This window comes from Lynx rufus, unplaced genomic scaffold (genome assembly GCF_022079265.1).
Source record: "Lynx rufus isolate CCGP_SWC_20201006 ecotype Redwood Valley unplaced genomic scaffold, mLynRuf1.p SCAF_1, whole genome shotgun sequence".
NCBI lineage: Eukaryota > Metazoa > Chordata > Mammalia > Carnivora > Felidae > Lynx > Lynx rufus.
In genome coordinates, this window is record NW_025814823.1 from 156,975,423 (window position 1) to 157,002,209 (window position 26,787).

The window sequence follows — 26,787 nt, forward strand, 5'->3', positions numbered from 1 at the left end:
TTGGGTTTGCCTTACAGGGGACCTCAGCTAAATTTCAGTCCTTTGATCATGATCTGTTTTACTAAGAATATAATATGGGTCTTTGTTTTTTCTTCACTAAGGACCAGTAGTTCAAACTTCAAAACAGCCTAGCACTGTCCTGGTTGTTGTTATTATTAAAAAAGTTAACACATATTGCATGCTTACATTTGCCAGGCACTGTCCTTGTCATTTTACATGTCTCAACTCACCAAATGCTCAAAATAATTTTATACTGTGTTCTTTTATTATTTTATATTATATATTCTATAATAACCGATGGTTGTAATTTTCATGAGCACCACTGTCATCTATATCAATACCAACATGGGACTTTGCCAGGCTGTTACGTTGCAGGACTCAGAGGATTCCTAGCACGGACCATGTGTTGGGGGTTGTGCAGAGGAACTGCTCAGTAAATGCTCATGGATATTTTTAACACTCGCGCACTTCGTGCTTTTCTGTGTCCCTTCTCACATCCCCGGTGTTCTGAGGAGTTCTGACTTATGTTGAAGATCAACTCTGCCAAAGGCATTACTTAGAGTTTCAGACGGGAGTGCAAATGGAAAATAGAATCTGTCTTAGGTGGGAACAAGGACTAGTATTTCAGAGGCAAAATAGCACAACAGAAGTCTTTTAATGAGGGAGTAATTTAGGGTATGCCTTGGGACTTCCTTGGGATAGTCGCCAGAACAATCTGCACAACCTGAACAAAGTAGCTTAACGTGTACGCATAGAAAACAATAGCTACACTCTCTTATTTGTGTTTAGGAGGTAGTGCGGTATTTTTGGTAAGTAAAAAGCATGATTTCACAAAAGCCCAAAAGCTTTCACTGTTGAATGTAAGATTCCCTTGGAGAGCTTCTCAATGCTGAGTATGGTTTTACACAGGGAGTTTAATGGGCTTACCTAACTGTTTGCTTAAGCCTTTCCCATTTAATTACATTCTTATTACGAAAGTATATAAAAATTATGAAGTCCAAATAATTTGATTTTCTCTTCACTACTGTCAGGGATACCGATTCTGTTTGCTATAGACACTGTATACTGTGACTAGGCTCTGCAGAAGCCAAAGAATGACATTCAAATTTTAGCAATATTGTCCTCCTAGGTAGTGCTGGGTCTTTATTTTTATATTTCTTTTTTTTTCTTTTCTTTTTTCTTTTTTTTTTTAACGTTTATTCATTTTTGAGACAGAGAGAGACAGAGCATGAATGGGGGAAGGTCAGAGAGAGAGGGAGACACAGAATCTGAAACAGGCTCCAGGCTCTGAGCGGTCAGCCCAGAGCCCGACGTGGGGCTCGAACTCACGGACCGTGAGATCATGACCTGAGCTGAAGTCGGACACTTAACCGACTGAGCCACCCAGGCGCCCCTTTTTATATTTCAATTTACTTATTTTCTTCCAAGTTGTTTCACTGTAAATTTATTAAAGTAGTTTCTTCCAAGCTGAAGCAAATCTACTTTTCATGGATACTAAAAGCACTGAAGATTTATATTAATATTTATTCTTAAGCTAGAGCTTTCAACAATACCTTTCTGTTAACAGATATTGAGGCCTTTTGCTTTTTCTGAGCTGATTTACAAGTCTTCACAGAATAGCAATGTACCTTTTCTGAGTCATTTCAATCCTTCCTAACTTCTCCATTTCCATTTAGAAATGTGACAATTGATTTCTATTGTATTCAAATGATTGCTATCTCAAGAATTAATGAATATATTTTCCAAATGCTAATGTTTTAGTAAAATGAAAGTGCTCTTTTGCCCTTTAGCAATTTTGTGCATTGGATGTTGTAAAAATGATTTTTGGAGGTAGATTTATTGTATTTTATTTTTTTATTTTAGAGAGAGAGAGTGCCAGCAGGGGAGAGGGGAAGAAGGAGAGAGATTCTTTTTTTTTTTTTTTTTTTTTCTTTTTTTTTTTTTTTTTTTTCTTTTTTTTTTTTTTTTTTTTTTTTTTTGAAGTTTATTGCCAAATTGGTTTCCATACAACACCCAGTGCTCATCCCAAAAGGTGCCCTCCTCAATACCCATCACCCACCCGCCCCTCCCTCCCACCCCCCATCAACCCTCAGTTTGTTCTCAGTTTTTAACAGTCTCTTATGCTTTGGCTCTCTCCCACTCTAACGTCTTTTTTTTTTTTCTCCCTTCCCCTCCCCCATGGGTTCCTGTTGAGTTTCTCAGGATCCACATAAGAGTGAAACCATATGGTATCTGTCTTTCTCTGTATGGCTTATTTCACTTAGCATCACACTCTAAAGGAGAGAGATTCTTAAGCAGGCTCCACTCTCAGCATGGAGCCCATCTTGGGGCTCAATCTCACAACCCTGGGATCATGACCTGAGCCGAAATCAAGAGTCAGATGCTCAAAAGACTGAGCCACCTAAGCTCCCCTGAAAGTCGGTGTTTTTGTTGTTGTTGTTGTTTATTTATTTATTTTGAGAGAGAGAGAGAAAGTACGAGCAGGGGAAGGGCAAAGAGAACAGATCCCAAGCAGGTCTCTTGCTGTCAGCACAGAGCCTACCTGATGCAAGGCTCAGGACCTGAGCAGAAATCGAGTCAGAAGCTTAACTGACTAAGCCACCCAGGTGACACTAGAAGTGGGTTTTTGAAAACAACTTGGCATCTTTATATGTTCATTTATTTGTTTCTCTACCTTCTAACCTCATTAAGGGAAACTATTTAAGATCCGATTAAATCCAATGGCTCAAAGAACGTTTTTTAGTAGTATTATCCAGAAGAGCTGAAACACACTGGACACTCTGGGTGGAAAGACAAAGAAGATTCCTTTTGTCTCTCTTTAACTTAGATTCTGTATTAGTTTTCTATTGCTGTGTAATAAATTACCATAAACAAAGTTATTTAAACAACACACATTTGTTATTTCAATGATTCTGTAGGTCAGGTTAGGGTTAACTGGGAGCTCTGCTCAGGGTCTCACAAGGCTGCAGTTGAGGTTGAAAGAGCGGAACTACGCCGGCCAACTCCATCTTGTTCTGTGTCCTCCACCTTGAGTGACTATGTCCCCGACATGGCCCCTTTCCGGGAAAATCGCAGAAACCTCAGACCACGCTGCCTCCCCTTGAGTAACCTCCTGCTCACCCGTTCAAACTTCCTGATCAAAACACACCCAGCGACCTGTGTAAAGGGACTCCGACCCTTCCCCAGCCCATTGGCTGAAGCCACGACCCTTCCCCAGCCAACTGGCTGAGGCCACAGCCATTACCTCACCAACTGCCCCTCGACCCCTATAAAACCTTTGTGCTTTTGAAACTCGCTCTCTCCCTGGCATCTCACCGCTGCATAGGTGCAGGTAGGGGATTGAGACTGAGCTAGCTTGAATAAAGGCTCTTTGCTTTTGCATCAGACTCGGCTCCCTGGTGGTCTTTGGGGATCACGAATTCTGGGCATAACAAGGTGTGAGCTGGGCTGACTTCTCATCTGAACCTTGAAATCTTTAGGCTGTAGAATTCAGTTCCTTGCAGTTGTAAGAATGAAGCCCTTGGCTCTTGGAGATCATTGCTCTCCATTGTTAGTTCATAACATAGCTGTTTACTTTTTTAAGGTCAGCAAAAGGATCTCATTACCTCAAGGAAGGTTCCAGTTACTTTCAAAGGATTCACCTGGTTAGGTCAGGTTCATCAAAGATCACATTCCTTTGATTAACTTAAAATCAGTTTATTAGAAACATTTACTAAATTTGCAAAAATCCCTTTAATTTCTGCCATATAACATAATATATCATAATCACAGGAGTGATATCCCATCATACTCAAAGATTCCACCAATACTAAAGGGGAGAGAATTAATACAAAGGACACAGATTGTTACGGGTCAACTTAAAATTCTGTTTACACCACACGTATTAAATCCAGTTTTATTGAACCAGTTTCTTACATCCTAGTTTCCAGACCTCATCACAGTTAGAGGCTCAAGGCACAAATAAATTACAGAATTACCAACTGTGAGGCCCTCTCTGGCATGGCACAGGTCACTTTCCCCAGGGACTTCTATTACTCTTCCTACCAATTATGCGGGACTTCTTAAAAGCAGTGTGTGCAATACTTTGTCTTCACAAGGCTATACACCAGATCCTACCATCCATCCCAAAGCATATACCTAATTGTACATCAGAGCATAGGAAGAAATATAAATGTATCATAAGTTTGAAATTTCTGAAGTGATAGTACACATACTATTAAGCAATGGCAAATCTGAAATCTTCTTATTTTTGCTAATAAAATTTTAAGAACAATTCCTTATTCTCCCGTGAAAAAATGAAATGTTACCTTGTTCAGTTTTTGCATTGCTGATACTCCACATTGGTGTATTTCAAAAGTAAAAGTTATCCATTTGACAGGTGTTGACCTTCCACTCTACTGATTTTTTTGGTACATGTGATGGAGTAAAAAGAAAAACCTACTGACTTCCTCTATGACATATATTATTCATAAAGAACATCTCTGTTTCTCACATATATATATATATATATTATATATATATAATTTATTGTCAAGTTGGTTTCCATACAACACCCAGTGCTCATCCCAACAGGCTCCCTCCTCAATGCCCATCACCCACTTTCCCCTCCCCCCCACCCCCATCAACCCTCAGTTTGTTCTTAGTATTTAAGAGTCTCTTAGGGTTTGCCTCCTTCCCTCTCTGTAACGTTTTTCCCCCTTCCCCTCCCCGCTGGTCTTCTGTTAAGTTTCTCGGGAGCCACATATGGGTCAATGTCATTGAGTCACAATAGTGAAACTGAAATCAGTAAACCATTTTAAATACTCTGAAGTACAGATTGCTTTCTCTAGCTTTATTTTTTTGCCATTTTGAAAACAGATAATCATTCCTTTCCAGGATTCTGTTTTAATGATCCCAGAGTTCAATTCCAAAATTATTAAGGAAACAGGAGTATGATATTTAAGGACAAAATACAAGGTTTGTGCTTTTAAAAGTTAGAAAAAAAGGTATGAGAAATATCCTCAGCATCACAAAAGCAATTGCCTTTTTCAATTCTTAGCAAGAACCCTGCTTTTTCTCTCCGTGTGAGGCAGAATGGCCACTGGCGCTGGAATAAATAGTAAAAAGACATAAAATGAGTAGACTGTCAACAACATAAGTTGGCAAAACTCTAAAGGCAAAAACTCCAAAGCTGAGTGCCAGAACCAATTAGAATATATAATACTAACTAAAAATAATGGGAAAAAAGTCCTTGCAGCTCTCATTCAGAAATATCCACCAACTTATGGGGCACCTGGGTGGATAAGTTGGCTAAAGGACCTACTCTTGATTTTGGCTCAGATCATGATTCCAGGGTCATGAGATCAAGTCCTGCATCTGGCTCCACACTGACACCATGGAGCCTGCTTGGGATTGTCTCTCCCTCTCTGTCCCTCCTGTGCTCTTTCTCTTTCACAAGATAAATAATAAACTTAAAAAGAAAAAAGAAATATTCACTAATTTAACCAGTAACACATCAGTTAATACCATGCTAATAATAATAATGTTGTTGATGATGGTGGAAATATAGACATAACTTGTTTCATTGCACTTTGCAGATACTGCACATTTTATAAATTGAAGGTTTCTGGCAACCCTGCACTAAGCAAGTCCATTGGCACCATTTTTTCCAACAGCATAGGCTCACTTTGTGTCTCTGTGTCACATTCGGTACCTTTCACAGCATTTCAAAATTTTTCATTATTACTATATTTATAGTTATGGTGATCTGTGATCAGTGATCATTGATGTTATTATTGTAACTGTTTTGGGGGTGCCACGAACTGTGCCTATGTAAGATAGCAAACTTAAATGATAAATGTTGTGTGGGTTCTGACTGTTCCACTGCCTGGCCATTCCCCCATCTCTCTCCCTCTCTTCAAGCCTCCCTAATCCCTGAGACACAACAATATTGAAATTAGGCCAATAACCCTACAATGGCCTATACGTGCTCAAGTGAAAGGAAGAGTTGTGTGTCTCTCACTTTAAATCCAAAGCTAGAGATGATTAAGCTTAGTGAGGAAGGGAAGTTGAAAGGTGACGCAGGCCAAAAGCTAAGCCTCTTGTGCCAAACAGCCAAGTTGCAAATGCAAAGGAAAAGTTCTTGGAAGGTAAAAGTTACTCCAGTGAACACATGAATGATATGATATTGCTGATATGGAGAAAATTTTAGTATTCTGGATAGAAGATCAAACCAGCTACAACATTCCCTTCAGCCAAAGCCAAATACAGAGTAAGGCCATAACTCTCTTCAATTCTATCAAGGTTGAGAGATGTGGAAGCTGCAGAAGACAAGTTTGATGACAGCAGAGGTTGGTTCATGAAATTTAAGTGAAAGAAATAATCTCTATAACATGGGCTTCATTCTTACAACTGCAATGAACTGAACTCTACAGCCTAAAAATTTCAAGGTTCAGATGAGAACTCAGTACAAGGTGAAGCAGTAAGTGCTGATGTAGAAGCTGCAACAAGTTGTCCAGAAGATTTAGATAACGTAACTCAAAAAGATGGTTATTGTTTAGTGTGGCTAAACAATTTTCCATGTAGACAAAACAGCCTTACATTGGAAGAAGATGCCATCTAGGACTTTTATAGCTAGAGAAAAGAAGTCAATGTCTTGCTTCCAAGTTTCAAAGGATGGGGCATGTGACTTTTGATCTTGGGGTCATGAGTTGGAGCCCCATGTTGGGTGTAGAGATTGCTTAAATAAATAAACTTTCAAAAAAAGTTTCAAAGGACAGGCTGACTCTCCTATAGGGGTCAATGAAGCTGGTGACTTTAAGTGGAAGTCAATGCTCATTTACCATTCTGAAAATTGTAAGACTCTTAAGAATTATGCTACATCTATTCTGCAGGTGCTCTGTAAGTAGAACAACAAAACCTGATGACAGCACGTCTGTTTATATAACATGGTTTACTGAATATTGTAAGCCCATTATTCAGATCTTCTAGTCAGAAAAAAATATTCCTTTCAAACTATTATGCTCATTGACAATACACCTGGTCACCCAAGAGCTCTGATGGAGATGTATAATGAGATTAATATTGTTTTCATGCTTGCTAACACAATGTCCATTCATCAACCTGTGGACCAAGGGGTAATTTCAACTTTCAAGTCTTATTATTTAAGAAATACATTTCATAAGGCTATAGTTGCCATAGATAGTGATTCCTCTCATGGATCTGGGCAAAGTAAACTGAAAACCTATGGAAACTATTCATTATGCCAGATGCCATTAAAAACATCTGTGATTCACAGGAAGGGGTTAAAACTCAACATGAATAGGAATTTGGAAGAAGTTGATTTCAATCCTCATGGATGACTTTACGGGATTGAAGACTTCAGAGCAGAAAGTAACTACAGATGTGGTGGGAAAAGCCAGAGAATGAGAATTAGAAGTGGAGCCTGAAGATGGAACTGAATTGTTGCTCATGACAAAACTTTAACAGATGAGGAGTTGCTTCTTCTTAAGCATGAGCAAAGAAAGTAGTTTCTTGAGATGGAATCTATTCCTGGTGAAGATGCTGTGAAGACTGCAGATATGACAACAAAGGATTTAGAATATGACAAACTTAGTTGATGAAACAGCTGCATAGTTTGAGAGGATTGATTCCAATTTTGAAAGAAGTTCTACCATGAATAAAATGCTATCAAACAGCATCCATGCAACAGAGAAATAGTGAAAGGAAGAGTCAATCAATGTGGCAAACATTGCTGCTGTCTTATTTTAAGAAATTACCACAACCACCCCTATCCTCAGCAACTACCACCCTGGTCAGTCAGCAAACATCAACGTGGATGGAGGCAAGACCCTCACCAGCAAAAAGATGGGAACTAGCTGAAAGCTCAGACAATGGCTAGCCTTTTTTTAAATAATAAAATATTTTTAAATTAAGGTGTATACATTGTTTGTTCAGACATAATGCTATTGCACACTTAATGGACTGAAGTGTAATGTAAACATAACTTTTAAATGCACCGGGAAAGCAAAAACTCCCTTTGACTCTATTTATTGTGATATTCACTTTACTGCAGTGAAACTAAAACCACAATATCTCTGGGTTATGCCTTGTAGATGATCAGAGGGCTTACTTTGTGTCTTACTCTAAAACATTATGTGTAGAATCCCATTTAACCTGTAGAACACGCCCAGGAGGCAGATGCCTTTATTATTCCATTTGGATATGATGCTTAGTTACTCCATGACTCACTCTTGGACTCTCTGATGCCCATCGTATGCTGTAGCAGATTGCCACTGTCCAACCACCACACTCTCAGTTTTCCTACACATCAAAGACTTTCTACCTCCATACCTTCCTCAAGCACCTGTGACTTTCTGCACAGGAGTGTGCTTGGCACAAGCATGGCCCAGGCCTTGGTGATACATGCTTCAGAGCAAGCCTTAGCAAATGGCATATGGGAATTGGTAAACAAATAGTCGGTCTTCTTGGTTACGCATTAGGGCTTGCTAGGGGCATTCCACACCATGTCTTAGAGGTCCCAGAACTAACCTGATTTTTCACTCACCCTGTGCTGACTCCCTTCCTTTCCCTATGTTATTCTTGCCCCTACCACTGCCTTCTGGGATTATCTCCCAAAGAAGCTCAAATCTGTGTCATGCTCTGCTTGTGCCTATCCACACTTAGAAAACATCGTGTTTTTCTTCTATGATACACTGCTAATGAGATATTATTTAAGATAATTGACTGAAGCTTGAGAACTTTTAAACTTTAATACACTTTTTGGAAAAGTAATTTATTTTATTCTTATAATTTATACTCAAATTTTCTTTAATAAAGAAGGGAGCTTTGTTCAATTCTTTTCTAAATTTAACTAGAAATTATTCTCTGAGAACGTTTTTCAATAGGTTAGTATGTGCCCCCAAACACTAGAAAATCTAGAAAAGCTTAAATATAAATTTTGTAGCCAATGTCTCTCAGTACACTTGTTACAAAATTGTAACCCTTTAAAATTTAAAACCACTTGTCAGTCTACATACTAAAGATATCTGTGAGTGCTAAAGTGGTCATGCTTCAACTACAAAGATAATTTCACTTTAGACCATAATAACACAGCATCTACACCTATTGACAATAGGCAAAATCCACACTTAACAGAAAGGTAAACAACAGAGACATAATAAATGAAGAAATTCATTACAAGCTATAAAGATAGAGAATGTCTCCTTTTCCCCAGAACCATTTTCTTTTCACGTTGGAAGCTTGAAAGGCTTAGAGCCATGAGTTTACATTTCAAATGGTTGTGAAGATCTAAGAGTTCTTCTCTTATCTCAAGAGAGAATCTGTTCACTTCAGAAAGATAAGGTCTTTTTCTCTCCTAAGATGGGAGGAGGGGCTGCTGCGCAGTTGTTTTTATTAAGCTCCCCAGTTGCATAATTTTGGGTTCTTCTCCACAGTACAGACCCCCTGTATACACAGCTGACAAATGTTCTCACTGCCATCTCCCTGAAGGGAGAGAGTGAAGCTTGGGAAACCAATACGATAAGTAATAATGTCTGATCTTTGATCTAGAAATCTGGTGTTTGCTTTTAGAATAATATAAAGATAGAAAACTAAAAACTTGCCAATAAAATTTTCTTAGGAGTGAATCTTTGATATAGTCTAGAAGGAGCCTTTTTACTTGCAAAAGAAATGTGATACATTTTTTTAAGTTCATTTATTTTGAGAGAGAGAGAGAGCACACACATGCACAGTAGTGGAGGAGGGGCACAGAGAGAGAGAGAGAGAGAGAGAGAGAGAATCCCAAGCAGGCTCCACAATGCCAGCACAGAGCCTGATGTGGGGCTCAAACCACAAAGTGTGAGATCATGAACTAAGCCAAAGTCAAGAGCTGGATGCTTAATAGACTGAGCCACCCAGGTGCCCCTGTGATACATTTCTGATACATATTCATAACTAAATTGAATGAAATATTTTCTTTTCACAATTTTTGGAGGACCCACATGTGAGGCAACCTGATCGGGTGGAGGCCGGCGAGTGTGTGGTAAAAGAATTCACCCAAGGAAGAACAAAGGAGATAGAAGTTTATTGAATACACTGCAAGGGAGTAGTGGTCAGGACAGCAAAGGAGAGACTGTGGGGAGGCAGAGGTGGGAGGCCATAGTTAAGGGGGAAGATGAGGAGATATGGGAACATATGGAATTTTCCTTTTTTGGTACCTGTGTCCAGCTTTAAGAAACCCATTGGTCAGGCGGGGTTTATGGATATTTTGAAGTGGGTTGCCTAATGGGCGGGTTTGTAGTCAGCCTGGTGGCCACTGTGGGTCCTTCTACCTTACTCAGGTTTCCAATGCTCAAGTTGGTTGCCTAAAAGCAGCCTCTACACCACAGAGATAGTTGGTCTCATAGGAACATCAAAGTCAGCAGACATTAGGTGTAGATCAAGTAACAACACAAGAATGCTCAGGATTCTTTGTGTTTCCTTGACCTTGCTCTTTAAGGGCAGCTATGACTGATAAACTATTAGGTTTTCCAGAGACATGGTGATTCCAGCCCATGTTCAGAGCTCTCTCCTATCAAAGTCCAAGGGCCATTTGAAAGGACTCTGGTTCTGTGGTTCTATGGCATCTTGCCATCTAGCATTAGCTCTAGGAGAAGTGAAATAGGCTTGAAGGCCTGAGTGAGACTGGAGGGATAGTTTGGGACCTAGGACATCTCAGGGGTTCCACAAAAGGAAGGCCAGAATGATTTCACAGGTTTCCAAAGAATGATTCAGATATGAGAAGTTCTGTGGTCTTGGTTTTGTATTTGAGGAGTTCCATGTGGCCATCTGCTGTCACTGAAGAATATTGCTGTCACTGCTTTAAATATTGGTATTCGTTTTAATCGTTTATTTTATAATAAGCACATGATAAAGCCCCTTTAGTCTGCTCCTCTCAACCCAAAGTTTAGAAGATTAAATTAGTGCTAATTAGAACGAATGCCCTCTCTTAAAATAATCTTAATCAACAGGCCTATAACCTTGTAGGGTTTGGCTATACCAAACAGTTGTACCAAAAATATAAGCTCATTCTTAATTGGGGTACTGTGCCAATTGACATTTCAAAATTTTCAAAAAGGATAATTTTGTATACTTCATATGATCCAATTTCAGGGAATGTGAATCCTACTAAATTCCTGAGAATATTTCTTTCCATGGGCAAGATACATCAAAATTCAGTAACACATAAAATTTCCTTTATGTTTATACCAAGAAAGAACATATTCTTTAAGAAGTTTAAATATGGTAAACTATAAATATAAGCTAATTAACCTCCAGAGAATTAAGGACAATGTCTAATAAATGGAGCTCAGAGATGTACTTTTAAAATGAGTTAAGCTTAAAATCATCCTTTGTTAACAGATGCTGAATTAAATTATACTTATTCTAAATCAAATCATCTATAACAAATCAAATCACATTTCCAAAAAATCCACCATTGGCAAAGTCTATGCAGATCCTGAAGGAAATACGATGCATATTAATTGGCCTTGTTGATAAACTACTGAGAACAATGTCAGATATTATACACAGTGCCTTTCCTGGTTCCTTTTACTTTTCATGGCACTGCAGTTTTTGCAAAGATTCAATAAAAGTTGGTCCTTCTTATCTAACTACAGCAAAACCCTGGATTGTGAGTAACTTGTTCTGTGAGTGTTCTGCAAGATGAGCAAACATTTCTAATAAATTTGAACTTGATAAATGAGAAGTAGGTGAAGTCAAATGTCACATGATCACAACTGAGCCAATGGTTCTTCTCTCTCTCTCACTGCGGAATTATGGGTGATCATCTCCCATGCTCAGATGCTTGGCCTCAGGTCATGGTGTATGACAGCAATCAGTCATTTTTCAGAACATTGGAAGGTGCCCACAACTGACACTAGCATATTTTTTGTTACTTCAAAGCACCTATGGGCAGTCCTTTGCTTTTCCATACAAGAGTAAGTTTAGGGATGCTTTGCTTCATTCTAGGTCATGGGATAGGTTCCTTGTTAAAGGTGCGTGAGAAGAAAAAGATTTCCCTGAGCCAATAGATAGCAGTGATTCCATTAGTGACAGTGAAAGTCGTCCTACACAATAACCCTCTTCTCTCTTGTCTCCCTCACAGCAGCCACGAAGATTTTCAAAGGTTAGTGCCAGTTCATTTGTTTATCTTTCTTTATATTTTGCATTTTCTTTAATATCTTGTATTATGTTATGTATTGTAATCATTTTTATATGATTATTTTTGGGTTGTGGAACAAATCATCTGAGTTTCCATTATTTCTTATGGGGAAATTCGCTTTGATATACAAGTGCTTTGGATTACAAGCATGCTTCCAGAACAAATTATGCTCAAAAACTAAGGTTTTACTGTATAATTAAGCTGGGACACATGGGTGGCTCAGTGGGTTAAGCGTCTGACTCTTGGTTTCGGCTCAGGTCAAGAATTCAATTGTTTGTGAATCTGAGCCCCGTGACAGGCTCTGCACTGAAAGCACAGAGCCTGCTTAGGATTCTCTCTCTCCCTCTCTCTCTGACCTTCCCCCTTGTGCACTCTTTCTCTTTCAAAATAAATAAATAAATTTTAAATAAATATATATATATATATATAAATACAATTAAAGAAAGTAAATCTGAAACCATAACAATATAAGAAACAGCACATTTGAAAGTTAGTATTATTTACTTAGGTGTGATGTGACCGCATTTCATCTATGGACCATCATCTTCAGAGTCCCTTCAGGAGACTGGTGTAGTAGTTGCTGTGTGGCTTAAAGAGTTTCAGATTTTCATTTAGTCAAGAATGTCACTTCTTGGGAATTTTGAAGAAAGGAACACCCTGGTGTATGTAGTGCTGCAGACAGCCTGGAGAAGGGTCACTGAACCCTTTGCTCTGGCTCAGAATAAGTGAAGTGTTAAGACCAGTACAAAAAAGCTTTCCAGAACAATGGTGCAGTCCTGGAGTCATTTACAAAATCTCAGGTAGAATTTCATTACCAGTGTTTAGTAATTGTATGGCTTTAGTTATATTAACATGTAGCAGGGGAATCTTTGTGTGTCAGTGAGTGATGTTTTTTGCACCTATGAGAATAAGATAGAAAAAACAGAACAGAATGTATTCTGCAGAAGCTTATAGATATATATGTACATATGTGTATGTCTGTGTGTGTGTGTGTGTATATATATATATATATATATATATATATATATATATATATTAGGCTTAATTTAAGATCATACATTGTATGGGGGGCTTATGGGGGGCTCAGTCAGTTGAGCATCTGACTTCAGCTCAGGTCATGATCTCATGGTTCGTGGGTTCGAACCCTATGTTGGGCTCTGTGCTGACAGCTCAGAGCCTGGAGTCTGCTTCGGATTCTGTGTCTCTCTCTGTCCTTCCTCCACTCATGCTCTGTATCTCTCTCTCTCTCGAAAAAAAAAATAATAATAAAAGAAAGACGATAGACTATGTGAAATACCTATTATTAAAACTCTAAGTCCCTGTGATTTTTAAAAAAAATTTCTCAATGGTAGGAAACTAGTAAAAGGAATGACATTTAACATGTATGTATATGATTGTGTTTGTATTGGGTAAAACAGGCTCTACCGGATTCCACCACTTGTAAGAAATGTGAAAAAACAATTGACTGACAACACATTGCAACCTGACAGACATTTTCTTGATCAAAATAGCTCATCAACCTTGTAAATGTAAAGAAGGAGTTGCCAATAAAAAAGTATCTCCAACCTGGTCAGAGATAAACCTTCCTCTGATGATACAAGCTGCATCCTCCTTCTGGGAAAAAAGGGACATTCACACAGCTTAATTTTCTGACCAACTTTAACAGGACTAGAACTTTTTCTAGCAACCATCACTATATACAGTATGTCTCTGACATTGGGATGGTTTTGAGAGTGAAAAGAAGCACTATTAACAATTATGCCAGTTAAAAAAAAAAAAAAAAAAAGAGCTTCCCTCAGGCAAACCAGGATTTATGGCCATCTACCAGAGAGGAAATTCCTCAGCATCAGAACCAGAAAGGATCCTGAACACCAAAAGGGAAGTGAAGGTGTTGAGATGGCAGCGACCCTTATAGCCAATCCTATGAAGATGAGGGAAATATATGTGAACACCAACCGTCATGCCTGATACATAATTCACACCAGAAATGTGACCATGCCTTACGCACTCAGACAATCACTGTCTTTAAAAGTTGTCAGAAATGACATTTAATGGCAAAATTGCTGACAGACCCTCCAACTTGAAAAAAGCTTATTTATACTTATATACTACAAAAATGAAAAATGTTTCATTTTTGTCAAATTGAATTATTTTGGGAAAAAATGCTTTCCAATTCATTTTCTCAGATCTGGCTATCTTATAACTGATATCAGTTCTCAATGAGTGATCTTTCACTAAGCTGTGAGAAAAATGAAGCTTGCAGGGGGAAACCTTCTAAAGCCTTTCCCATCCCCCAGGTTTCTGTAATCTTTAATCCAACCTGAAAACACTGTTCTCACAAGACTTGGAAACTTTCCTTTGGCAGTGACACATCAGACTCACAGAGTGGAGGGACTGGATTTCTCGAACTCTACTCAGTGCAGGGATTTCTAACATTGTTATAAATACAATCACAATAAACAAGTTTCCATGGATCACTTTTTTTTTTTTTTTTTGCAGATGATCTAATGCCTCATTGAATTTGTTATATGCCATAGTTTACTTTAGTTCTAAGACCTTCTTTGGCTGACAGTAAAACATGGATCACTTTTTAAAACCTTTTTTTAATTCTTAAATTTTTATTTATTTTTTAAGTTTATTTACTTATTTTTGAGAGAGAGAGAAAGCATGAGTGGTGAGGCGCAGAGAGGAAGAGAGAATCTTAGGCAGTCTCCAAGCTGGCAGCACGGAGCCCAAAGTGGGGCTCAGGCCCAAGAACCGTGAGATCATGACCTGAGCCGAAATCTGACTGAGCCACCCAGGTGCACCGCCCCACTTTTTTGAGTATTTAAATTTGTTCGTAGTATTTGAAGAGAATCAGTTGTCCTCTATCGTGGGTTGACTTGGGTTCTCCCAGAGATATGTCTCAGTCCTAACCCCGATACTTGTAAAGGTGACCTTATTTGGAAATAGGGGCTTTGTAGATGTACTGAAGGTACTGATCTTCAGATGAGATCATCCTGGATTTAGGTTAGGCCCTAAATCCAATGACAGTCCTTATGAGAGAGAAAGCAGGGAGGGATTTGAGACTTAGAGACACAGAGGGGGGTACCATGTAAGGATGGAAGCTGAGATCAGAGTGACGCTGCAACAGCGCAAGGGATCCCTGGAGTCAACAGGAACCAGAGGAAGCAGGGAGGAATTTTTCCCGAGAGCCTCTGGAGGGAGTATTGCCCTTGACTATTTGACTCCTGGACTCCAGAGCTGAGAGGTAATAAATCTCTGTTGTTTTAAGCCACCAAGTTTGTGCTAATTTGTAAAATCAGCCCTAGAAAATTAATACCTCTTCCATGATACAAATCACAAGAAATAACATTGGAGAGAATTGCTAGCACCAGACTTAAGTACACAGATTACTCTCTCTCCCTTTTCTAACAATACAAATAATCCTCTCAAGATATTACATTCAAATGTGCTAGATTATAATTTGGTCCTGAAAAACCCAGTCCAATCAAAATATAAATAGCATTGTTCTAATAATAACTAGACATGATGATTGTCACAAGGCTGCCAGCTAAAATAAGGAATTCAGTTAAAACTGAAATTTCAGATAAATAATATGCAACATTTTAGTAAAGTATGTCCCAAGTAGTGTGAGATGAAGTTAAGAAATTTTTATTAATTTTTTATTGGATCAATTGACATGTAATACTGTGTAAGTTTGAGGTGTTCAGCCTGTTACTCTGATACATTTATAAATTGTCATATGTTGCCATTATAGCAATACTTACCACATTACGTATGGTATGATATTATTATCTATATTCATTATATTGTGGATTAGATGCGATGCATTTCTACTAAAAGATAATGTGTTGCTTATCTGAAATTCAAACTTAATGAGGCATCCTGTATTTTTGTTTGCTAACTCTGGACCCATACAACTTCAGCAGAGAGATAACATATCACTCAAAATCACAGAGCTAATAAAATGTTGAGCTTGGTTTTGAAATTATGTCTGTCCGACTCTTCAAGATCATGTGTTTCTAGTTCATTAGACTGCTTAAAGCAGAGATGATAAAACCTAGCAAGAGGCAGTAGCATTGTAAGAAGAAGGATGGCCAGTTCTGACTGCTGAGCCTAACTCAGTGCCAATTATGTTATGAAGGAAGATTCTGGAGATGAAAAGTTCAAACAATATTCTAGTGGCGTTGGTGACACTGAAGTGAGTTTTCCCATTCTACTATTCTGTGCATGGGTGATATGTAACAGAGGGGGCACAGGTATTTTGGTTTTGATGGGCAGTTGGTAAGGGCATCAATGTAATAAATGATAAGAGTACAATTTCTGTTAGCTCTAATAGTTATGCAAATATTTTTGCTGACATTCACCTTTTTCCAAAATCCACATGGCTCCCAGGTACGATCATCCTTAAATCTCAAAGGTTTTTCTGAACTCCCTCAGCCATTTGACCTCAGGTGCTAGCAGACTTCCTCTGGAGGGCCTCTCACATTTTCCTTTCCTTCTCCATTTCCACATCCATAATTCCAGATGAGGCCCTCAAGACTATGTTCCCACATGCCTACAGTGTTTCTTCGCTTGTTTTCTCACTTCAAACTATCTATCTCCATCTAACTGTCCTGTATGTATAAATTATCTGTATAAAATTCACAAGTTTAAAGTGACCCAATATGATCTATCCAATCACATGCTTAACACACCTGTCATTCACAGGTGTGTCTAAGATAAATTTTAATCAATCCAATACTTAACTCAGGTTTTTTCCTTTGTTTAAATATCTCTTCTCACATGTAGTCAATAAAAACCTCATAAATGCCAGGCCAAGTAAGTAAAACAGTGAAGCTGGATTGGAGTTTGCATTTTAAACACTTTGGGATATTCTTCACCTCCACAAAGTATTTTCTTTCCTGTTTTTCTTAAGAACATGGTCCTCTTGTTCTACCTTGAAAAACTTCCTATTTTTGGCAGAGACAACCATACAGCATAATTTGCAACTATAAGAAAGACAGTGTGTGGACAGTGCCATCCATGCTGAGATCCGTGGAGACACGGAACGGTGGGGCAAGACTGTGTGCACCCTGTCTAAAGGGTAGCTGCTACTCTGTTCAGGTAACTAGCATCATATATTGCCAGAGTTTGCCTTATGTTTTCTCACAATCACACTGACATTATGCATTGTTAACAAGAGTGTTACAGAAAGGATGAGCCTTTGTCAATGCATCATACCAGGGGGTCCATGTCTGTCTCAATCCACTTGGGTTAGGTGGTGTCTTCCAAGTTTCTCCACTGGAAAGTTACTATTCTTCCTTTGTAACTCATATGTCTATTGTTGGGAAATACCTTGAAATGATGCAAATATCCTATTTCTCATCATAATTTCGCACATATAATTGTGGCATCTATTGATTTTTGCCTGCAACATGTTACTGTAGTGTTTGTTAAAACGCAATTTTCTATTCCTATTTTCCCTTCTACAGTTGTTTGTTGGAATCATGCCATAAGGAAAAGCTGTACCTGCTCCCCTGCTTCCTTATGTATTCAGTTATTTACTTACCAGCATGAATTCATAGATATTGATATTATATTATTTGATGGGTTAGAATTCATTATTACCATCATTCATTTTGTTGCTGAAATTGTCCAAGTTTTGATTACTAGGAGCTGCTCTTTTAAGTTGGCTTCTATGTTGTTTTGACATCATGCCATCAATTTTTTATTACTTCCTTACTGTCTGGGACTGCAAAATATTCCATGCTCATCTTGTACTTCCTTGCCCCAGATCTGCAGTCAACCATTTCTGTAGGAGCCCTGCTTACTTTTATTAGGGAAACTGTATTTAGAAACCAAAATCTGGACCTAATAGTATGTCGATTGCTTGTCTGCCATTACACATTTGGAATTGCTTCTAGGCTCTGTCAGCAAACAGATGTAGGAAACACACACACACACACACACACACACACACACACACACACTTCTATCCATTTTAATCTCTATTAGAAACCATTTACATATTAAAAACTATTAGTTATACATATTAAAACCATTAGTTCATACTGATGCCTTTCTAATACCAGAAGGTTCATTCCATCTTTCTCTTGTTCTATTTTTATAACTTCTTTTTCCAACAGTGGAAAACCTGGCTCTCATTATGTATAATATATTTACTTACTTGTTCAGTCCTATTACACACATTAAGTAGTTTCAGAATTGGCAGTCATGCTCTAAGGTAGATCATGGATAGTGTTTTTTGTCTTGAATTTTATGGTGTATAATCCAAACACTGTTTTACATGATCACTTAGATTAGTTGTTTTATTCCTCATCCCCGTAAGGTATGATTATAGTTACAATTAATTTTGGGTTCCTCCCACATCCTAATAGATACTTATTTATCTAGTTAACTGGATCTGAAATACTGCCATAATAACAAGGTTTACTCAAAGAACATTAACTTCTTCCTCACCCTTTTTATCCCATTCCCATCCCTCATTCTTAACACCTGTCCTTATCCATATTATGTATGTTACCAATCTCATTAGCGTCTAGATTTTACTTCTGATATTGCTTTTTGAACAAATGACCAGATAATGCATAATTTCTTATACTCCCTCCTTTCTTATATTCCATACTATCAGTAATCTTTCATATTTTGCTTTGTCACTTAATAATATATCCTGCAACTCTTTTCATATCAATTCCTAGATAATTTCCTTATTCTTTACTTTATAGCTGCATAGTATTTGATCATGTGGATGTACCATGGTTTATTTAACCACCGTTCCTATTTATGGGCATTTTATAGTTACAAACAATGTTGTATTAAATCATTATTTACACATGTATTTAATATTGTTGGGAGTGCATAACTAGAACTAAAAATTTGATCTCCTGATGACTGATTCAATTCTATTTTAAATCAAATGATGCAATGTAATGTAATTAAGAATACTCTGAAAACTAAAAACAAGTTGCATAAATATACACAACAAAATAATACTATGTTAATAGAATTATTTTCTTTCTCTAATCTAATTGTAATTGCTTTTGAGACAAGCAGTTAAATTCAATAAAAATGTGTCCTCAGCTACTTAACTGGATGGTTAATTTTGAAAATTAAATGTATTAAAATTCTATATTTCCAATACACCTTCATTCCTTAAGAATGTTCTGATATTTACTAGTTTTTATTCAAAAATCAAATCGATAAGTTATATAGTTTCTGGTCTTAAAAAGCCCATTATTATACTAAATTATTTTCTCTATTTTGTTCTTATAGAGACGGGATGTAGATATTATAAGCTATTGTCCTAATTTGGTTCCTTCCACATCCTAAGTGTGTACGTCAAATAGGGTGGGAAGAGAAAACAACACTGCATGATGCCAGGAAACCTCTTCAGGTTGTCTGACGCCTGTTAGAGGCTTACTGGAGGAGGCTCCTTCCTTATTGGAGGAGTTAAACTTAAATTCAGCTTCCTTTGGAATTGTGAGTCCTCAGGGCACTCAGGTCTCCACATTTTGAATGGCTGGTATTTCAAAATATGAAAAGGATGATCCAAGTCTAGTTAGGGTCCATCCCTGGTGCTGCCTTTAATCTGGGTTCAAGGAATCCCTAATGTAGCCCAAGCTAGTTCCCCAGGAGACTGCCTTGAGATTTGGAATCCAGAAACTAAAGACAATTTTCCTTTTCTGTTCTTTCATTGTGGCCTACAAAGACCTACTATGAGATTATTGCCAGGTGCAACGAAGCCTCAGAAAATCACCTGTGGGAATCTCCAAAGTTTTGGTGAAATTTTAGTTCTGGGTTCTGCAGTTTTAGCAGATGCAGCTATGCAAATCTATGCAGCAACAACAATTTCAGGTCTGCCAAAAGTTGACTTCTGATATGGCTCCAAATATGTGCTTCATCTACCAACCAATTATGTCACTGATAATATATAAGGAAGAGTCTAATTTGTCAGCAATTTGGTAGGAACCATGCTGTCTGGGTCAGGGCCAGTGTAGGAGTTTTTGATTTGTATCGTAACCTCTTGCTCCATGGTCACAGGAGTCAAATAAAGCTTCAAGCCATATTGTTGAACACAACCTTCTGAAAATTATAAAATTATAGTTGATTTTTTTAACTTAAGCAACCATAAGGAAAACAGAATCTGTCAAAAATTTAGGATAAGTTTCCAGGTGATGTTGTTCTTATGTTCTTACCTCCTCGATCTCGGGCAGCTAAACTTTGACCCCTTCTTAAGGTAATGTCCAATTGGTACATTCCGGGATCAGCCAAGGGGACATCTGCATTACTGGTTCCAGCAGTATTTATTTTCTGAAAAACAAGAATTATGCAAAATATTAAATTTAATATGTTTCCTATTTCCTTCAGTGGGGGACCATATGCAGCTTCACTCAAATTGTTAAAATTAGTCAATCAAATAAATCATCTTGTGCATGCACATGTCATAGTCACCCAGTTCTGTGAAGGTTTTTAAATTCATGAAATTATTTAGATCAAAATAAAAACATGACACTTACAGGAATTCTTGTTTTAACTCAGATTACAGATAACAAATATAACAGGAAAACATTTCCCATGGAAAGCCCCACATAATTCAACCAAGGAAGGCTAACATAGGAATAGTGTCTGAGATAAAAATACAATCAGTGATGAATGGAGAATAAAGGTATGCAAGAGCAGTTGATTTCCATACAAGTGAGCTGAAAATGAAAATGATCTATTCAGGCAACTGTGTTGACTCATTTATCTGTGCAAAAGGGTCATACTGATGGATTACGCACCTTTTTTTCAATTCCAACATAAAATATGATATAATTATACAGAAATAAATTCACCTAGCATTTTGACAGTATTTGCAAGAAATAAATTCTCAGGGGGGCTAAGTTTCTAATGCTGCTTGCTATGGAATAGAAGTTCAAGTGCACAAGCTATTTCTAGAACTAAAAATTTCTGCAAGGCTACCCATAGAGAATAACTTCAGTAACAATATACTATTAATTTACAGGCATTAAGTAAAATAAACACTTGTAAGAGGAATAGCTATATTGAAACAACACAAAAGAAACAGTAAAAATTGATTGGTCATATTTTATATTTTATGCCACTTTGAATACAATAGGAAAACTTACTTTTCTTTACACATTCGAAATGATTTTAAGTTCCTATAATTTATCTTCTAATACAAAAAGAAATATTCTTTTGTTTTGGAATAATATGCATGGATAAGGTAAAATTTTAGACACCAGTCCGGTTCTTTAAGTTCTATATTTCATATGCAATACTATAAAGCAGCTTTTTTTTTTTTTTAATGTTTCAAGACCAAGAAGAACGCTTTCCTATAGGAGAAATTATCATTTAAAATAAGAAGCAGCACATCTTTGACAAGTCTTCATCTCTCCTCTGGTAACAATAAAAAAGATTCCACTTCTTCTCATGGTATCCCTGTTCCTATGTATGACAGCACTATTCTCACAGTGGCTCAGGCTGGAAATCAACAGAATCTCCTTGACTTCTTCATTTCCCTCCCTACCGCGTTCAGAAAGTTGCCAAATCCCACCCACTCCATTTCCACCCCCATTACATCTCCCAGTTGTCTTTTTCTTTTAATTCTTAACACCACTATTTTGAATCATGCTTTCAAACAACAGAGGAACAAAGGTGAAATGATTGTGTTGGTCTTCCCTCAAACATCCATTTGCCCACCTCCTTGGGGTTACTGATTATAATAATTTAGAGTACACCCTTCCATACTTTTGAAGGGTTTATACAAACACATACACATGTGGGTTTATTTTTCTTTGACTGAGTTTTCAGTTTTTTGTTTTTATTTTAACAAAGACAGTATTATATTTTTGTCTATTATTTCACAATTTATTTAACTTAAAAAAGTCATGGGTGCTTTGCTAATCCCCACATACAGATATATTTAGGTTTTTTATTCTGGTTTTTTTTTTAGGTATATCATTTTACATAGTGTGGGAGTACCATGATTTCTCTATTGATTAGGAGCTGGTTTCAGTAGTTGCTACTACAAGGACTTGTGCTTTTATTTCACTCATAGGATGAATTTTTCAAAAAAAAAGTTTAAATAGTTCATACTACTATTGAAAGTATACAAGACTGCCTATTTCCTAGATGCTAGTCAGCATAGGATGTTATTTTTCAAGTTTGGAGGGCAAAAAACGTTATCTCCCTTTAATACACATTTCCAGAACTAGGGTAGGGTGTCTTGAAACTACTATAAATGGCAAGACTGACAGCTGTTCACTGCACCACACAGAAGATGCCAACTTTGAAAGACAGGAAGCCAATCAAGGTCTTCTAAACAACTTTTCAAAAAAGTTTGTATATGCGTCTAATTAATAAGCAAGATTTAAATTCAAATCCAGCAAACATCTGTTAAGCTCCAAGTACATTCCAAGCCTTTCATTAGGCTCTTGTACATACATAATTTCAAACTAAACAAGCCCATCAATAAATATTAAATATAGATAGATTTACCACTTTCTCAGAAATAGAATAAAATCTATGGGAAAGGAGACATTTTCTAGCATCCTCCTGTAGTATTTTGATAGGTACTTCAAAGGCAGAAAAGTTTGAATGCTCAGATTGCTGTATATTTTGTAGTTTTCATTGTTCTTTCCAGTGTGTCTTGAAGTTTAGAGTTAATTATTTATAGAGTACCTGGTATAATATTTTGAAATGTATATTATACTATATGGGCAAATTAAGGAAGTTTCAAAGGTAATTTTAGTTATATTAGGTTTCTCACTTTTGCTCTTTTAGAATTTAACACCAAGTTTAAGAGATAGCTTCACTGGACTTCTATTTACTGGCTTTTTAAAGCCTGAATAATTTTCCTCCGTGTGTGTGTGTGTGTGTGTGTGTGTGTGTGTGTGTGTGTGTGTTTATCACATTTTCTTTATCCATTCACACGACGACAAACATTTATGTTGTTTCTGTATCTTGGCTATTGTGAATAATACTGTAATGAACATGGGAATACAGATCTCTCTCCAAGATACTGATTTCATTTCCTTTGAATAGATACCTGCCTTTCCCCTCTTGCTCTCCATGTCTTGTCTTCCTACACAGTCTTCCTGGGCCATTTTATTAGCCTTTATATCTTTCTTGTCCGTTATCACATTCTATGTCAAATGTCATATTTGCCACTTTAGATTGTAAACTTTTAAAATCAGAGAAGAGTGTTTAAGAATCAAATTGAACACAAATTGTGACAGAGGCAATGAAAAGAGAAAGATGTCTTTAAGGAAATACGATCTGGCTGAGTAGATACACACATGGGGGTAAAAAACAAAGTTGGCTACTCATAGGCAGTTTATTTCCTCTCTTTTTCTGTGACCATGGGTGGCATCTGATCTGTTTTGGGAACTTCTGTGCCAAAGAAAACTAAGTATACCATCAGAAACCTTTTTTAGTATATAGTGATACAGACTGCCATTACCAACTAATCAAAATTGGCTCTTATAAAGAAACCCTATCCACTCAAGAGCTGTAATTAAAGACAGACTGTACTATAATGGAATTATTTAGTCATTGGGACAGCAGGAAAGAAAGACCAATTTATTATGTGGGAAAAATCTGAGGTGCCTTCAGAGACATGACAATGGAGTAGGGTGTGAAAATATGGGTAGGACTTTGACTAGTGAAGATTTGAAAGAAGGGAAGATGGGAAAATCAGTGAGAGCCCAAGGTGAATAGTCACCAGAGGGTACATCACTAAACTGTGTGAGAAAGAAGGTGTAAAGGAAGGCTGATGTGCATTGACTCCAGGATGACAGGAGTTTCAACCCATGTGCAACATGAAACCATCCCAGGTTTTGAAGAGAGGAAGCACTATAACCAGTCCTCATTTAACAAACATTTATTGCCTATATGCTCTGGAGTAAGTGCTTAGATTTCAGAAATAATCAAAACCAGGCCTTTTCACTCCATAGGATAGAGAAGAGAAGAAAAATACTGTCGATATAGACATATTTAACAGGTTTTATAACAGTCCAGTTTAAGTCACAAGGGCCTGATCTGGTCAGTGGTAATGGAAATAAAAGTAAATTTGAGAGATATTGAAGAGATTCAATCAACTGAATTTGTCAACTGACAAGATGTGGGAGATATGGGAGATGGATGGATGAGTCACAGGGAAGTCTGAGCTGAACCCCTGAGAGAATGGTGTGCCAGCAGTGTGAGATGAGAAGCAAGCTTCAAGCCACCATGGTGTCAGCTTCCAAGGATACCTCCAACTCCCTGAAAGAAGGTGGTCAAGAACTTAACCAGATCTAGAGAGTCATCTCTCCTCAGGCTCACTGAGATGGTTCCAAAAAGAAAATTGGTAGGCCGATTATATCTAGAAATATAATTGTTTATTGTAAAGTATCTTAAGTCATGGAATGTTAAAAGGTATTAGGAAAGATGTATCTGAAGTGTTAGGTACATATACAGCTCTAAAACAGTCATTTTAAAAACTTTTTTTTTTTTTCAAATTTAAGATTTCTATAGTGACTATTATAGGAACTTCAAATATATTCTTCCCTTCCCTAAACTGTCATGCTCCACACTTAGTTGCTATTTTTAAACTACTTTATTGAGGTATGATTGGATGTAGAAAAAGCTATACATATTCAATAAACAACATGAAATCATCACCACCATCAAGGCTATAAACCCAGCACCTCCAAAAGTTTTCTTCCACCTCCTTTATTATTATTATTACCATTATTATTATGGTTTGTGGTAAGAATACTTAACTGAAGATCTACCCTCTTAGACAATTTTAAGTATACAATACAGTATTATTAGCCAAAGGAATTATGCTGTACAGCAGATCTCCAGAATTTATTCATCCTTTGACCATTCGTCCCCATTTTCCCCTCCTCCTAGGCCCTGGAAATCACCATTCTCTGCTTTTATAGGTTTGACTGTTTTAGATTCTACATGTAAGTGAGATCATTCAGTATTTGTCTTTCTATGTTTGGCTTATTTCACTTAGCATAATGTTGTCCAGGTTCCCACATATTATCATACATGGATGATTTTCCTTCATTGTTTTTAAGGCAGGATGTTATTCTATTATATCTATTATATGTATACAAAAATTTTCCTTTATCCATTCACCCATCAATGGAAATTTAAGTTGGACATATCTTGGTTATTATGAATACTATAATAGACATGGGAATGTGGTTATCTCTTTGAGATCTTGACTTAAATTCCTTTGCATAAATCCCGAGAGCGGGATTGCTGGATCATGTGGAACCACAAAGGACCCCACAGAGTCAAAACAACCTTGAGAAAGAACAAATATGGAGGCATCACACTTCTTGATTTCAAACTATACTACAAAGCTACACTGATCAAAACAGTAAGGTACAGGCATAAAAATAGACACATAAATCAATGGAACAAAATAAAAGGCCCAGAAAGAAACCCACACATCAGAGAAGAAACCCATGGTGAACCAACCTTCTGTAAAGGCACCAAAAACACAAAGTGGAGAAAATATAGCCTTTTTAGTACATGTTGCTGTTAAAAATGGATATCCACATGCAAAGGAATGAAATTAGACCCTCATCTTATGCCATATGTGAAAATCAGCTCAAAACAGATTCAAGACTTAATTATAAGACTTGAAGTTGTACAACTACCAGAAAAAACACAGCATGGGAAAAAGCTCCTTGATATTGGTTTTGACAAGGAATTTTTGGATATGACACCAAAAGCACAGGAAACAAAAGCAGGAATAGACTAGGGGGACAACATCAAATTAAAAATCTTTTGAAGAACAAAAGTAGCAATCAACAAAATAAAGACAACCTATGGAATGGGAAAAATATTTATAAGCCATATACCTGATAAGGCATTAATATCCAGAATATATGAGGAACTCATACAACTCAATAGCAAAAAAACACACAAACTGATTAAAAGTTGAGCAAATAGCTGAACATACATTTCTCCAAAGAAGCCATAGCAATGGTCAACAAATATATGACAAGGTGCTCAACATCCCTGTCAGTGAAACGCAAATCAAAACCATAATGAGATATCATAGTATGCATTTTAGGATGGCTATTATTTAAAAAAAAAGTAATAAATACTGGTTAGAATAAATTCCCCCCTTGGTGGGAATGTAAAATAAATGGGTAGCTCAAAGTCTGAAATTCAGAGTCTAGGCACAGTTAGAGGATTAGGGAGGTTTCTATGACAACACTCAATCAAAGTTTTGGGACTGTTGAAGCCAAAAAGTAGCTGCAGTGTTTGGAGTTGTAAATTTTAATAAAAGTCAGAACTTTATCAGGTCACTTATGGGAAAGCCAGAAAAAGAGTGTGGAAGAGAGGGACTCTGAGAATTTGAAAGAAAGCATTTGGAAGGATTACCTCCAGAGCACACATATCTACTTCACCTAGCCACCATTTTTGCAGAAGACCTTCCTCTATGCTCCCGGCTTGCTTGAAGTGGGCTAGTACTATCCATGATGATGTCAAATTTCCTCATATCCAACCCCCGTTTCCCTCATTTTATACAGATTAATGGTTCTCAACCTTGAGGGCTTTGGCTAGGCACCCAGCAACTCTGGGGGTGG

At 37.3% G+C, this 26,787-nt stretch overlaps 1 protein-coding gene across 26 annotated transcripts in view; it reads right to left on the reverse strand.

The window, feature by feature from the left end:
• MCTP1 (multiple C2 and transmembrane domain containing 1) overlaps positions 1 to 26,787 on the reverse strand; it is a 525,474-nt gene that overhangs the window by 267,749 nt on the left and 230,938 nt on the right. For all 26 annotated transcript variants that reach the window (XM_047089153.1, XM_047089172.1, XM_047089119.1 and 23 more), the window contains exon 2: positions 20,383 to 20,497. In XM_047089153.1, coding sequence (XP_046945109.1) covers positions 20,383 to 20,497 — 115 coding nt within the window. The remainder of the gene's footprint in view (positions 1 to 20,382; positions 20,498 to 26,787) is intronic.